This window comes from Neopelma chrysocephalum, unplaced genomic scaffold, assembly GCF_003984885.1.
Source record: "Neopelma chrysocephalum unplaced genomic scaffold, ASM398488v2 Primary Assembly neopelma1_44, whole genome shotgun sequence".
NCBI lineage: Eukaryota > Metazoa > Chordata > Aves > Passeriformes > Pipridae > Neopelma > Neopelma chrysocephalum.
The window spans coordinates 6,941,119-6,955,180 of record NW_020897703.1 but is presented as its reverse complement, the minus strand read 5'-3'; the positions used below and the strand labels follow the sequence as shown (position 1 = coordinate 6,955,180).

The 14,062-nt window shown below is 36.8% G+C and overlaps 1 protein-coding gene across 1 annotated transcript in view; it reads right to left on the bottom strand.

Moving 5' to 3' along the window:
* The window catches only part of AOX1 (aldehyde oxidase 1), a 40,286-nt gene that overhangs the window by 11,742 nt on the left and 14,482 nt on the right, over positions 1–14,062 (bottom strand). Inside the window, exons 17-27 of the mRNA XM_027678222.1 lie at positions 12,345–12,514; positions 10,949–11,075; positions 10,534–10,656; positions 9,265–9,361; positions 8,209–8,333; positions 6,687–6,820; positions 5,382–5,469; positions 3,760–3,846; positions 2,022–2,213; positions 1,515–1,742; positions 339–434 (exon numbers count right to left, since the gene is read on the bottom strand). Of these exons, the coding sequence (XP_027534023.1) occupies positions 339–434; positions 1,515–1,742; positions 2,022–2,213; positions 3,760–3,846; positions 5,382–5,469; positions 6,687–6,820; positions 8,209–8,333; positions 9,265–9,361; positions 10,534–10,656; positions 10,949–11,075; positions 12,345–12,514 (1,467 nt within the window). The remainder of the gene's footprint in view (positions 1–338; positions 435–1,514; positions 1,743–2,021; positions 2,214–3,759; positions 3,847–5,381; positions 5,470–6,686; positions 6,821–8,208; positions 8,334–9,264; positions 9,362–10,533; positions 10,657–10,948; positions 11,076–12,344; positions 12,515–14,062) is intronic.

Genomic DNA, 14,062 nt, shown 5'->3' with positions numbered 1-14,062 from the left:
CATATTATCACCTTGACTGTATACTACTCTGAATACTGACTGCCTTTTTCAGCATGGGTTTTATGGGATCAGCCCCCAAAATCTTATTCCTAATAAGCCTCTTCACATGCTATTAGAAGAATAAAAAACAATCAGTCTGGGTTTCTTTTCCTATTGTCTCTATGACTCTTAATGAAGGTATTTTGCTTTCTAACTCCATCAATGCAAAGAATCAGTGGCTCTGCTGACAAAGAAATTGTCTGGTACTAGTACACTAACTAACTAAAAGAAAACTTTTACACTATTTATCTGCATGACAGACAAAGCACAAGGTAATATTTGTTTGGATCATTTGTTACCTGGATCATTTTTGTATGAATACCCTGCCCCATTTCAATTCCGCCATGTGTCAGAAGCACAGACCCATCAGTATAAATATGAACCAGTGCAGCAGCCTAAAAAAGAAAAACAAAATCAAGATCAGATTAGTGAGAAATGTGTTCTATATGATGAATTGATGAATAAAAAAAGACAAAGTTTTTAAATGTATTTCAGTTTATCTGTTTAAATAGATTTGCTTTTGAATAGATGGCAAAATTTGGAATGCTAGTTGCTGTTCTTCCTCTGCAATGAACTTCAAAGAAAAAGATACAAATCCTTGGACATCTGCTTTTTCTGTTGCTAGGTCCTGAAATAAACCTATACCTGGCAACAGTATCTCAACAATTTCAAAATAGGCTGAAGGAACTCCCTCACTAACGGCTGTACATGCAAATTGCTGCAAGTTCCCTTTTCTCTCTCACTGATGTTTGAGAGCCTTTGACACAGGTTTTTCAACTCCATAGGTTGGGCACGCTGTCAGCATTAGACACAACAGTAAGATTCTGAAGAAGATTTTCCTCCTGGACTCAGCTGGAACTAGCGCTGTAGACTACAAAGACCTTGTGACTTTAATCTTGAACAGAGACAGCCAGTTTGATATGACATAAGCCAGTCAGTTAATTTGCAATTGATAGAATGCTGTCTGTTTCAAAAGAACTGGACCCTCACCTTAAAAAAAAATACAAAGACCAAAAATACTACTGTCCTTTTTTCTTCCTTTAACTTAGTCTTTGATGACATCAAAAGGTTAAGTCTTTAAAAACAGCATCCCATAGTAGACTCACGGTCAGAAAGAGTAAGCTCAGAGCTATTTCTACAGTGGATAACTGATTCAATGAACATTTTGCCATCGGTCTTCAAAAACGTTTTGTAAAAGTGTTCAACTCATCTATTCCAACACTGTATCACAACAGATGGGACTGGCCTCTAAGTAGGCAGAGTCCAAGCTGCCCAAATCCTGAAAATCAAACACCTTTGATCCCAGCTTGAAGAGAGTTAAAATCTAGTGTAGCCTCTTCAGGGAACATCTATGAGGAGGATGATTGTTTTCCAGAAGTTGAAAGATAACCCATTTGTTCTGTATCCTAAGAAAAAGTAACTGTAATCTTCTATGGGTAAAATGTTTAGCTCACTTATTCTTCAAGGAAATTCACCTGAGAAAGGTGACGTGTTCCCATTCCAAATGGATATTTCATTGGTACAATGGCAACCCCTCTTTTCTTCCAGTAATTTTGTTTGTTAAATTCACTAGCAGCCATTTTCCTACTGTTGTATGCAGATTTCTCCATACATTCGTTCCAACACCGTATTAAGTTCTGTGGATCAAGCTTCTGTTTGAAGTGTGTCTGCTCGTTCTTCTTATACATATTTATTTCCCTAATCTGAAAAAACGAAATCAACAACTATCACACAATCCTGTTAGAAGCAAACTGACCATTTGGGGGGACTGTATGCTTTTTGAACAATTACCAGTTTGGATCAGTTTCTAAGAGCATATTATTCAGTCAACAACCAGACATTGATTTAAAAACATGAATTTTAGCACGAATTATCTGTAACTTAGAAAAGACTTGTTCAAACACTTAAGCTAATTTAAAGGGGTTTAACTTTCCAACCACATAGACTTCGTTTCAGATGAGAAGATGCCTTCATTTCATCACCTTTTCTGGTGGTAAACCAGTTTTATCTGCAACTTCTGTTATCCAAGCTTCTGTCACCAGTCCTGACTGGGGAAAGCCAAACCCTCGGAATGCTGTGTTTGATGGCAAGTTTGTTTTGCAGGCGTAAGCCCAGCATCTCAAGTTGGGAATCTTGTATGCATTGTCCATTTTTAATAAGGATACTTCTGCAACCTGAGGTAGGGGACAAACAGGTCTAGTTTAATGTCAGAACAGTGCTTCTTTCAAACTCACGTTTAAATCTTCCTCATCTCATGTAAAGACCTTACTTGAGACAATTAATTTTAAAATTGGATTTCTGGCATTCAATGGTAGTAAGAGTACTCATGCACACATACAGACTTTATTCTTACATTTCTCATGCAGCAGATTAGTTTTCAGTTCTTTCTTTGATACTCACGGAACACAACTGATGTTACTAGTAGCTGAGTGCCGTCAGTAGTTGAGGATGTAAGAGATACGCCATTTTATGATTGATTTTGCTCCTACTTTGATATCAAAAGCCACACAAAGCTAAAAATAGGCAGATTAGATTTAAAGTCATAGTGGCTATGAAAGGAACTGATGAAAGCATTCTGAATTATCACATCCTATGGAAATTCACACTTAAGCTTTAGTTCCACCAGAAGGCATATGTACTATAGTCTACAGTTTCTCCTGGTTCTTAAGATTTTCTTGTAGAGATTTTAATTTACAAGCACAAAATCATATGAAGAGGAAAAATCTCATATTAGAAACCTCAAACTAGGCTCTAGGAGTCACTATCAAAATGACAAATAAGTTAAAAAACAGTTTGATGCCTCATGAAGAGGTCACTGACTCTCGTCAATGGTAAGTAGAATGGCAAATTTAATCCTTTATTCCAAGTATTTCCACTGAGCTTTAAACAATAAACTTTAAAACACTTCTGCATAGAAACAACTGAAAATAATTTTGCTGCAATAACTGTGCATATGAATAATGCCATATAACTTTTCACTGAGGAAATATAAGTTGAAATGTCATTTGCAGAATATAAAAAAAAAGGGTTTTTTTTAATGATCACAACTTTCATGGACTTCAGAGAAGGTATGTGTATGAAAATACATATCTGATCAGTCTTTAGAGAGTTATTGATAAATCAGAGTGAAGACATATTGTTATAGTACAACTCTTAGCTATACAAATATTTCTTCTCAGAAATGTCTATTCTAATCTTGGTGCAATCATAGAGTGTTAAAACATTATTAACTGTTACTGAACAATAACCAAGTTAAGCATAGATTACTGTTATTCAACTCCCATGCTGTAAAAACAGGTTATTATGATGAGCATCAAGCATCTTGGCTCACTCTGGCACTGGGTCCCATAAAATAAGGTTGTTATCCTATGTGTTATGCCAGCTACAGCTTGTTTGGGTGGAAAGCTTACTCATTGGGTTATCCCTGCTAGTTCCCACCAGCTTCACTGTATCCTTGTAGAACTTCATCTAAAGATGGTTCTGACATTATCTGCATTAATGTACATGTTCCTCATCATTGTGGCTACCAAAATCTGTCTGTAGAAACCCAATACAATAAGGAAAGGTTAAACTACTTGGTGTAGATTCTTCCAACAACCCAGAGTCCCTACATCAAAAGTCTATATGATTAATAATACATGTGCAAGGGAATTTGGCCTTCATAATTTTCCAGCTAATGAATCCTCTATATTGTAAGATTTGTCAGTGTAGAATCCTTACCACAACAGATTCATCAGGAGTACATCCTCCATTAAGGTAATATTTGGCATCCACAGCTCTGATCCTACCATCGTTCATGAAGCCAACCTAGAAGGATCAACAGTAACCTATTTAGATTTTGGCATTCGTTTCTTAAGTGCTTGTATATTTTGAAAATGAACATAACTCACGCAACTAGAATCAGATTGCACTATTAATTTCTGGACAGCTTTTATTAAAACTATAAAAAGGCAAGAGAGAAAGAAAGTATTGACCTTTCCACCTGGCATCTGTGATCTGCAGAGTTACAGCATATAATAAGCATCATCAGCCCACTGGGAAAGGAAGAAGCAGGGATGCCCAGTGGCTCCTTGTGTATTGCCTGAGATAACTGGTAAGTGTGTCACCTAGGAATGTTCACTGTAGATAAAGTCAAATCCCACTCTAATTGGTAAGAATAGTGTCTGGCAGATGGAGTATGACATTTGTTTTTATTAACAAAGAAATGTTATCTTTATTTCACATCCCTCTTTTCACCTGTTGCCACTAACAGCTCCTGAATTCTCAACACGAGCTATGGCTCATTTGCAACTTCAGGGAAGGATCTTATAAAACCTCTTTTTCTTTACCTGTGTAGTGTGTCACACAATTTGGTAAAGTACTTATATAGAACTTGTTCAGCATAACTTGCTTAGCATTAGCAGCTAAAGCCTTAAGCTGAAGCCTTAGGCTGCAAGCTGTGAATTTTTACCTAGATATGTTGAACTTTTAGGTAGTTAAATAAGAGAAGGCCTCAGAGCCAGTTAAAGCTGAAAGATAAAGAAGCTATAATCTCTATAGGGGGTTGCAATCTTAGAGATAAGAAAAGTGGCCCAGTTAGAGAAAATGAAAGAACTCAATAAAGATTGCAAAGACTCCAGACCCCTAATATTAGTCCTGGTCTGAACTGTCATACGAGGGGTGGAGAATTTAGATTATAAGGGTATAATTGTCCAGGAATTTTGTTCTTCAGGGTCCCTCTTCGGAGGCACCGAGCTCAAGCTGTAGTGCTATTAACAGAGGTACTTTTACAGAGGAATCTATCTTTCAGTTTATCAATTCAGCAGAAACTTGGACTCAAAACATGTTATGATGGCTGGCATGTGTAATTTCCATGACAAGTAGAGATGGAAAAGAAGGCAGAAATTATCCTAATAAATAGTTATGATTGGTGACAGAGCATGAGCAGGGAAGAGATTAATTTCCTCCATTGGACGAGTTTTCCTGCATGACACTTTTTCTGTGAAAAATTAGCTTTTTCTTTATGTGAATCTAACCATATGGACAGTTTAAAATAAACCACTGCAGAAGGAGTCTGAGTTAGGTTAGCTTGCTGCTCCCAGAAAGAAAGACAGAAAGAGCTATAAAAGGAAAAGGACATGCAACTAGGAAAAAAACCAAAACAAAACCTTGAAGAGACAGAGGAAGAAGCAGAGAAAGGACTGTACAGCAACTTTATCTCTTGATTCCCTGGCTAGAAGTTTTGTTTTAAAATTGAATTGGTTATACTAATTTTCAATAATAGAACCATAACCAGCAACACTGAAATCCTTATTCACAGAGTATAGGTGGGTATTTTTTCACTTAATTCTTGTGGCACTCACTTTATATTTAGCAATAAAAGGATGTCGGCTACCAGTGATTAACATATCATCCCCTCGGCTCAGAATAAGACGGACTGCCCTGCTGGTTCTAAATCAAAAAAAAAGAAAAGTCAAATTTCAGTTAAAATAAGGGATGTTATTAATAAGATGGCTATGGCTATACATCATGTATCCAGATCTAGCCATGCATATAAACATGCATTTAGATTAAATTTAACTTTAAGCTGAAATACATGCTTAAAGCTATGTCCAGAGTTCACATTTTTTACATTTACAATCATGTCAGAATTTTCATTTCAACTCTTGAAAGCCAACAAGATAACTCAGTGCAAACTACTCCTGAAGAAATTATTTTAGTGTTAAGAGTTAGTCACCTCTTAGCTATTCAGAGTCATACTGAAACAGTCTTGGAATAAAACGAAAATATGAATGATAATAAAAATATGAAAATTAGTCTAGAAATGCATATACAATTTAAACTAGATACTTTAGAAAAAAAGGACATAAGGTGTAAAATAAGGTCCTAACAATAAAAAAGATAGTTTAAAAGAAATATGACTTTTAGCATTATCTGGTTCATTGAAAACACAGATAATAATATGTCCAAAAATAATCAAAAGCTGTTTTTTCTAACAATGACAATAGAACCAACATAAATTTATTGAGCTAACCACTCAGATTACAAGATCATCTTGGCTGACAGGACGTAGCCTGATGTGCATTCTGCAGCAAATCAGCTATGTTTACATAAGAGTTACTATGCCCTGACAGCTAATTGCCAATACTGTCCCTCCAAATTTGGAAGGTGGTGGATGGAGCTTTATGTGTTAACATTCTTAGATTAATTCAAGTAGTATTAGAAAAAACTTAATACCTCATATATTGAAGCTAATTTTGACTGAAAGATATTGAGGACTGAACTAGAAGTACTTCTTAAAAGCAATTCCATTCATGAACTCTTCCTTCTGCATCCTGCTGTGTCAGTGACATTCTGGATGGTTAATGTCATGTTTTATTGTATGCACAAAGCCCCAGCAAAGGACTGGTCCTTTTGAATATGTCTAGCTTATCCTAATACCAACTTCTTCAAGCCCACTAATTCTCTTGAGGCTAGAGCTGCTTAACATAAGTAGTCTAACAAAACAAAACAAAGAAATGCACTGAACAGTCTTACAAAACATGAAGTCAGGACTGTATGACTTTTTGACTAGCACCTTTGGGAAAGGAGAAAGCATTTCAGCCAAAATGCAAAACTTGTTCACCCCATTTTCATTTCATATCCGAATATGCACGTACTGCACTTACTTGTTTGCTGCCACTGCAGCAACTGATGCCAGTAAGCCAGTTCTCAGAATTTTCCCACCAAATGCTCCACCAACTCGTTTAACATGGCACATGATCCTGTTGGCTGGAACACCTAAACTTGCAGCTACCATCTCCTGTAAAACCAGTTTTAATATTTTATGCCAACTCAAACTAAGGTTCTGAAATGGAAATCTTTTCTAGAAAAAGGATCCATAGATGTTTCTATTTTTTATCAGATTAGCATAATTTTTCCTTTACCCTAGATTAGAAAACAAAGAAAGAATAACAACGCACAGCAGTGTTCACATTTAAAATCTTTACCGTGAAGACTGTGAAAGGGCCATGGACAGAAGTGAAGAATAATACCCTTGGATTTCATTAAACAAACAATAAGTGCCAGGGATAATAAAAATTTATTAGTATACAGTTTTTATTATTTTTATTACTAAGACAAATTTTATTTTTATTTAAAATAAAACTATTTGTTTTTTAAAAATCTCAGGTCTTGCTAGTGTTAGGAACATTCTTGCTTCAAATCATTTTCTTGAATACAAAGTTCTTCATGCTACTTGGCTATTGGCAATATAATAATAATGGAAATGATAAAAGGAGCTGAACTAGGCTTTGAACACAAAATGCCAGTGTTGAGTCTGAAATACCATCAGTTTCATGCACTACAGCTGTTGCTATGTAGACCACATGCTATGTTGGCTTTACTCTACCGTTTACAATCATGAAAAGGATCAGAGGGCTAGAACACCTTTCCTATGAGGAAAGACTAAGAGACTTGGAGTTGTTCAGCCAGAAAGAGACGGCTTCAGGGAGACATTATTGTGTCCTTTCAATATAAAAAGGGGGTTTACAAGAAACAGAGAAAGACACTTTGTACCAACCCTTGCATTGGCAGGACAAGGGACCATGGTTTTAAACTAAAAGAGGGCAGGCTTACACTGGATATGAGAAAAATTTTTTACAATGAGGGTAGTGAGGCTCTGGAACAGGTTGCCCACAGTTGTGGATACCCCATTACTGGCAGTGTTCAAGGTCAGGTTGGATGGGGCTTTGAAAAACTATTCGGTGAAAGATAACCCTGTCCATGTCAGTGGGTTTGGATTAAATGATCTTTAAAGGTTTCTTTAAACCCAAACCAGTCTATGATTATGAGACTGCTGCATGGAGCACCTACAGCTATTAGAGTTGATCAAACCCTCAGCAGGCTCTGACTCTGCAGGGAAAGCTAATGGGAAATGGAGGAACCTGAGCACTCCACAGTTTTTCATGCCTACAATAGTGGGGCACAATGTACGTTGTTCAAAGGGAAATAAGAGACTCATCCTGACAGTGTAGTGCTCAGTGTTTATCAGAATACAGCAGTACTACGAAGCAACTGTTTTTGGACAATCCAAATGTACAATTTCATGTTTCTCCAGCTTCTAAACTGTTAACAAAGATTTGTAAACTGAATTTAAAAAGCTCTGTTGTCACAAGTCCAACTACCCTCTCTGAGAACGCTCTGTATTACCTGAATAACTGCTGGATGCTGTGTTGACACATACATATCCATTTCTTTATCCTCTCCTTTCGGAACAGCAAGCACACTCTGAGTCTCCATGTAAAAGTGTTTCTGTCCCCCAATGCAAATCTCCCCTGATCAAAAGAGAAAACCATGAGTGTTACTGAGGGAATAGGACAGAAGAAACGAACCAGAGAAGAACTAACAGCTCATCATCATGTAAATTATGGTAATCGGTGTCAAATCCTCTGACACTCCTTGTGTGAAGGAGCATTATCTAAAATAAAAACACAAATTAAACTCCATGTAGGATTAAATTGGTCTTGTTCCACTAGCATCAACAGAACTGGATTAAGAGCAGAATAATATTGCATACAAGTGGTCACAGCAACAAATAAAACATAGATAAATTAAACAGAACATGGACAGACTGGACCAGGTAAAGAAGAAAGCCCCCAAGATGATCACGGGGCTGAACCACAGGATGTATAAGGAGAGACCATGAGAACTGGATTTATTCATCCATAAGAAGAGATGGGTTAGGAAGGTTATTGCTGTCTACAACTACCTAATGGGAGGTGTAGACAAGAGCAAGCCAGACTGTTCTCAGAGATGCACAGTGGAAGGATAACATGCAATAAACACAAGAAATTCCAGCCAGATATAAGAAAAAAAAAATCAGCATGAAAGTGGTGAAACATTGGAACAAATGCCTACAGAGGTTGTGTTAACTCAATCTTTGGAGGTATTCCAAACCTGACTGAACATGGCCCTTAATAACCTGCTCTAACCAGACCTGGTTTAAGCAGGAGGTTGGACTAGATGACCCCCTTCTAACTTTACGATTCTGTGACTTTTTTCAAGGACAAAGGATGCAAAAAGCTTGAATGTAGTAGCAGGACAACAAGACCACTAGGTTTAATCACACTGTCTTCTAAGTGATCAAGAGCTTTTTCAGGCCTAGTGACTATATGGAAAAAAGGTAGAACTGGGACTCGAAGAGCAGACAGACAACCCAAATACTGACAATCAAAACCTTCTCACCAAATGTATTCTGCAGTTTACCTTCAATTATATTATCAACAGTTTCAAACGCCTGTTCAACATTTCCTTGCTCTAACTTTCTTTTTGGCTCAAAGAACGAGTTGTGCTTTATAGCTTCCTGCAATGGAGAAAAGGAGAAATATGTTTTTTCAAGTATTTCTAAGGTTCTCAACTTGTTGCAACATTTTAATCTCAGGACAAACATCATTCTCTTCAGAGATTTGAGCCATCAGCCAACAAAGTTAATGAACAACTGTATTTCATCACTTTACTGTCACTGTTGATGAATTTGTGTATTCAGCTTCAGCAATTCTTTCCTGGTGTGTCTCACATAACTGATGATAGCAGTTTCTGCAGGAAATGCATTCAGTTTATTCAACCTGCTCTTCCCTGTCATACATCTAGCTAGTGACCAAGACAGCACAGAATAAGAATGCAACCACATCATCCAAAGAGTGATGCCATTAAGAGGGGAAGAAATCACAAGGACTAAATAAAAGTGGAATCTATTTATAAAGTACAATTTGTTTTATTTCAAGTAAGACTTCATTGGAGTTTCACTTCTAATGAAATATTTAAAAAAATTGCCAGTCTTTGAAAAGAGACTACTTCTATTTTTTCTGTCAGAAGACTATTCCATTACACCACACACACATTATGGAAACAAGCTGTGAAATGACTACCAGAACTAATGCTGGTTCCCTGCAAATGTATCTTTTGTTCCTTACCTCTAGTCATCTTTTTAATCCAGCATAAATCCATTTTCCCTATGACTCCCACATTACATTTCTAAAATGTTCTACATGCCTAACATCTTTCCCTTCACATTTCCCCAACAATTCCTATGTCTCCAGCCTAGCTTGTAAGCTAGACAACAGATAAAACCACTACAGATAATTGGGAGCTAACTGACAATATACATATGTTGACTGACCAGCTGGTAGCTACCAAAAAAATTTGAAACAATGAGCATATTCATTTTGTCTTTTCCTCACTGGGAACAGTGAAAGAGTTCTTTTTTTTTTTTGCATTCTAATGTGTATTATTGTGAAACTTGTGGAACCTTAATACTTTTGAGACTGTTGTCTGTCTATCATAGTGGTCAAAATTAGACAAAAGGTTGAAAATTTAATTATAGGGAGACACTCAGACTGGTTATTTGGATGTTCTTATTCACCTTGTTTCCTTAAAAAATTATATTTAAAAAATAACTGAAGAATGTGAACTGCTGCTTCTGTTAATTAAACAGATCAAACAATAAAAAAGCAAGAGAAAAGAAATTCTTAGTACCTCAATTGTTAAAATTACTGGTTCCAGCATTTCATACTCTATCTTCACTTTTGCAGCTGCTTGTTTGGCATGAACATCTGAATCTGCAACCACTGCACAGACAATCTGACCCACACAAATCACCTGTAAAATACACATCATGTAACAGAACAGTGGGTTCAAACAATTCCCATATGTGCTGCTGATATTCTTCTTTCACGTGACCACCATCCATGTTTCCTTTTTAGAAGTTTTCTTTGATTTAGGACTTCTGTATTTTTAGATCATCCATGAAGCTAACCAGCTATTAAAAATATCAGTATAACTTGAGAATCAAGGAAAATACAGTATTCAGAGATGGATAACAAGAGGATAAAAGGCTGAAGAAAAACAGTTAAAATTAAGAACATCAGTTACAAAAAGATCATAGTTATACCTTGTTTCTTGCAAATATAATCTCTGGTTCATCAGAATAGTAAAACTCGTTTGCAGCTGGTACATCATGAGCTGTTACGATATCAAACACACCTGGTCCTTTTAGAGCCTCTGAGGTATCTATAGATCTGATTGGGAAGAGAGAAGTGTAATTCTTCAGTTTCACAAACTCTTGCACAGAGAAAAGAACACAAGACAGAGGAGTATTTCTTGTACTACTGGGATCTGCTCGTAAGTTCGAACACATCTTTTCTTTCTGTTTCTGGCATGTGAAGAAGTGCAGGTAAAAGACAATTTAAAATTCTATGAATCTGCTCCACTTCTAGGAAATACTTCAGATGCAACAGGGAAATCATTGGCCCATTGGACTGACTGAAGTGCATTGATTTAGGAAAAATCACTGACAATTATGATGCTACAATTGCAACTTTCTAAGACCTCACAGCCTTCATGGATATCAAAAGATAAAAATAAGCATCTACAAATTGAGGATTTGTGAAGAGAGTTATAAAATAAATGGCAAGACCAGTATAAATGCAGAATGAATGGGAATGCATGGGTGTAGAAGGATCAGAAAGAACAGCAGAAGGTCTACAAGAATGGTATGTTTTGGCAGCACCTAGTTTAGCAGGTCATCAGATCCCAGCAAAAATACAGGCACCTTCTCTGGAAACCCAGATCAGAAAACAAAGGAGAATAAATAAATCCTACTGACTCACAGAGATGGAGGTGATGTCAGCTCCTTGATGATACCAGAAAGAGCACATCCAAACCCAGCATACTATCCCTAGCCTAAGAATAAGCCAAGAAATATGACAAGAACTCTGTAGCTAACAGCCCCAGTCCTCTCAGATGTCACAATTAATCCTTATTAGACCACCTGAATGTATGTTTTGGTGCCTGAACACTGAACAAATTGCTAGAATAGGTGTGTCTTGGCAGCCTAAAAACATAAGTGAAAACAGTTTTCTTACAAAATAAAATCCTCTTCCCCGTCTTCCTCTACTTTAAGAGTCATATGAGCTTTGTTCCGTAATGTTGCAACACTATTTCCTACATTTTGAACAATTTTCTTCTTTCATAATTGAGCTGAGATTTTGAAACCCTGTTGGCAAAACTGAATTTCGGTGTTTGTTTGCACTGCACAGCTCAGCACTTTGTGGAGGTAGCTAGGCTGCCTCTGGCTCGTGAATCAGAAAGAGTTCAACCTTACTGGTACAGTAAAATGGGCTGAGATACTTAAAACCTTCCACTAGTGTAACAATATTGGTTCCAGGATGCAAGGCAGTGTGGCTATCGGGCCTGCTGTTCCTACACACATAACTCATAGTCTGCTCTAAAAATCTCAGACAGCAATTCATGATAACACTTCCTTCAGATACACTGGGAACACTTACACAATCTTGGCATGAGCTCTGGAACTAGTGACGACAGCCAGGAAAAGCTCCCCATCCACAGAAGGAAGGTCATCAATGTAAACTGCTTCACCAGTGGCGTGCTTAATCCCGGACTGGTGCATAATGGGCCGTCCTACAGGATCCTGGGGAGACTGACTGGGCTCTACATCCTGTACAGTCAAAAATACATCCCCCCACCCCCAAACAGTTAAAAAAGGAATAGTCGTGTTATTCTTACCGTAATCAGAAAATCAGATGAAGGAACACCTGTTCATATTAGCACCTTCTGGTTCAACATTGAAAACAGATGTGGCTGCAGGACCTGACTGCTGCTCCTGGGGATTTCTCCAGTTTCATTAATTTCTTCTCTTAAGGAGCCTTTTGAGAGCACTGCACAGGTTTGTCTACTTGGATTTTTTTTCCTTAATTATTTATATCAAAGTGATAAACCCAGCACTTTTACAGTTTCCTCTCTTATTGAATGGTGTCATGAACCTTCAAGAATTTTCTCAGTTATTCTCACAAGATTCTGCTCTGAATTTTATCAGTGTCTGGTGGTGTATATATTGAGTGATTTCTAGAATTTGTCTTCCTCACTGAAAGATTGTAACTGACCAATGTAAATCAGTGAGAAAATGTTATTTAAACATTTTCTTCCCACTTTTGTTTCCTTGCACCTGTGTATGAATTTAATGCCTTATTAATCTTATTTTGGTAAGTTTTTCTTGAAAGTTAATTCAGTGTTGCCAGTTAATTCTGCTGGCAACTTCCAGAACACTTTTCCAATTTTTGCATCAGTATTCGCCCCACCTTTTTCCTTTTCTGCATCTAGAATGACTTAATTGCTTACAACTTTAAATGTTTTTTCTTCTAAAGCTTCCAGCACACAAGTGTTCTGTTCTACACATTTCTACCTCCTGCACTTTCTGACACACTGTCTACTTCACCTGACTGCCTGAAGTTCCTCAAATGGATGTCTCAGCTAAAGCACCCCAACTTTTCCACAACAGAATGACCAGGTATTTAGATCTCAGCATATGCATTCTTTTTTTCCTCTTTATTTTAAAAGTTTAATAATGTTCAGTTAAAGGAGTCCAGACAAAAGATAGGACCTTGCAAAAGCTAGATATAAATTTTAAAGTGGAAAAAACTAGATTTTATGGGTTTATAAATTTTGTTACTCAGTGCCAATTGATTGAATAAAAATTTTTTTCAATTTCTGTTGTTTCACCACTTTATTACAGCTGGGGAATAAATTGTTAAAAGCCATAAAAAACTAGTTCCTTTATCTTGGCCCCTTTTATGGTCTGTAGTGTCTTTTTTTTTTTAGTAATGACTCTGAAGGAAGCTGCAGATAACAACTGAAACAAATTTAAAGTATTTAAAGCTATTCTAAGGAATATCCAAAACCAACCAAGCAACCAAATAAATAAATGTGTAACTAGATTTTATTAGAATTTTTCTTTAGGTTTTCAAAAACTGGAGATTTTTTCTTGCCTATTGAGGGTACTAAAATATCAAAAATCCTTGTGAGCATTTTCACCATGATCTAGTTGAAAGGGTGAGCTCAGAAAATACAATTTGTGTTCTTTGCTGCTCTCTAGTGCTGATTTAGGATACTTGTGTTAATTTGACCAGCCAGCCATCACACTTCATCTTAATTCCTAAATCTACAGTAAGACCCAAGAGCCCCCCTTGAGATCATAAAAAAGCATATC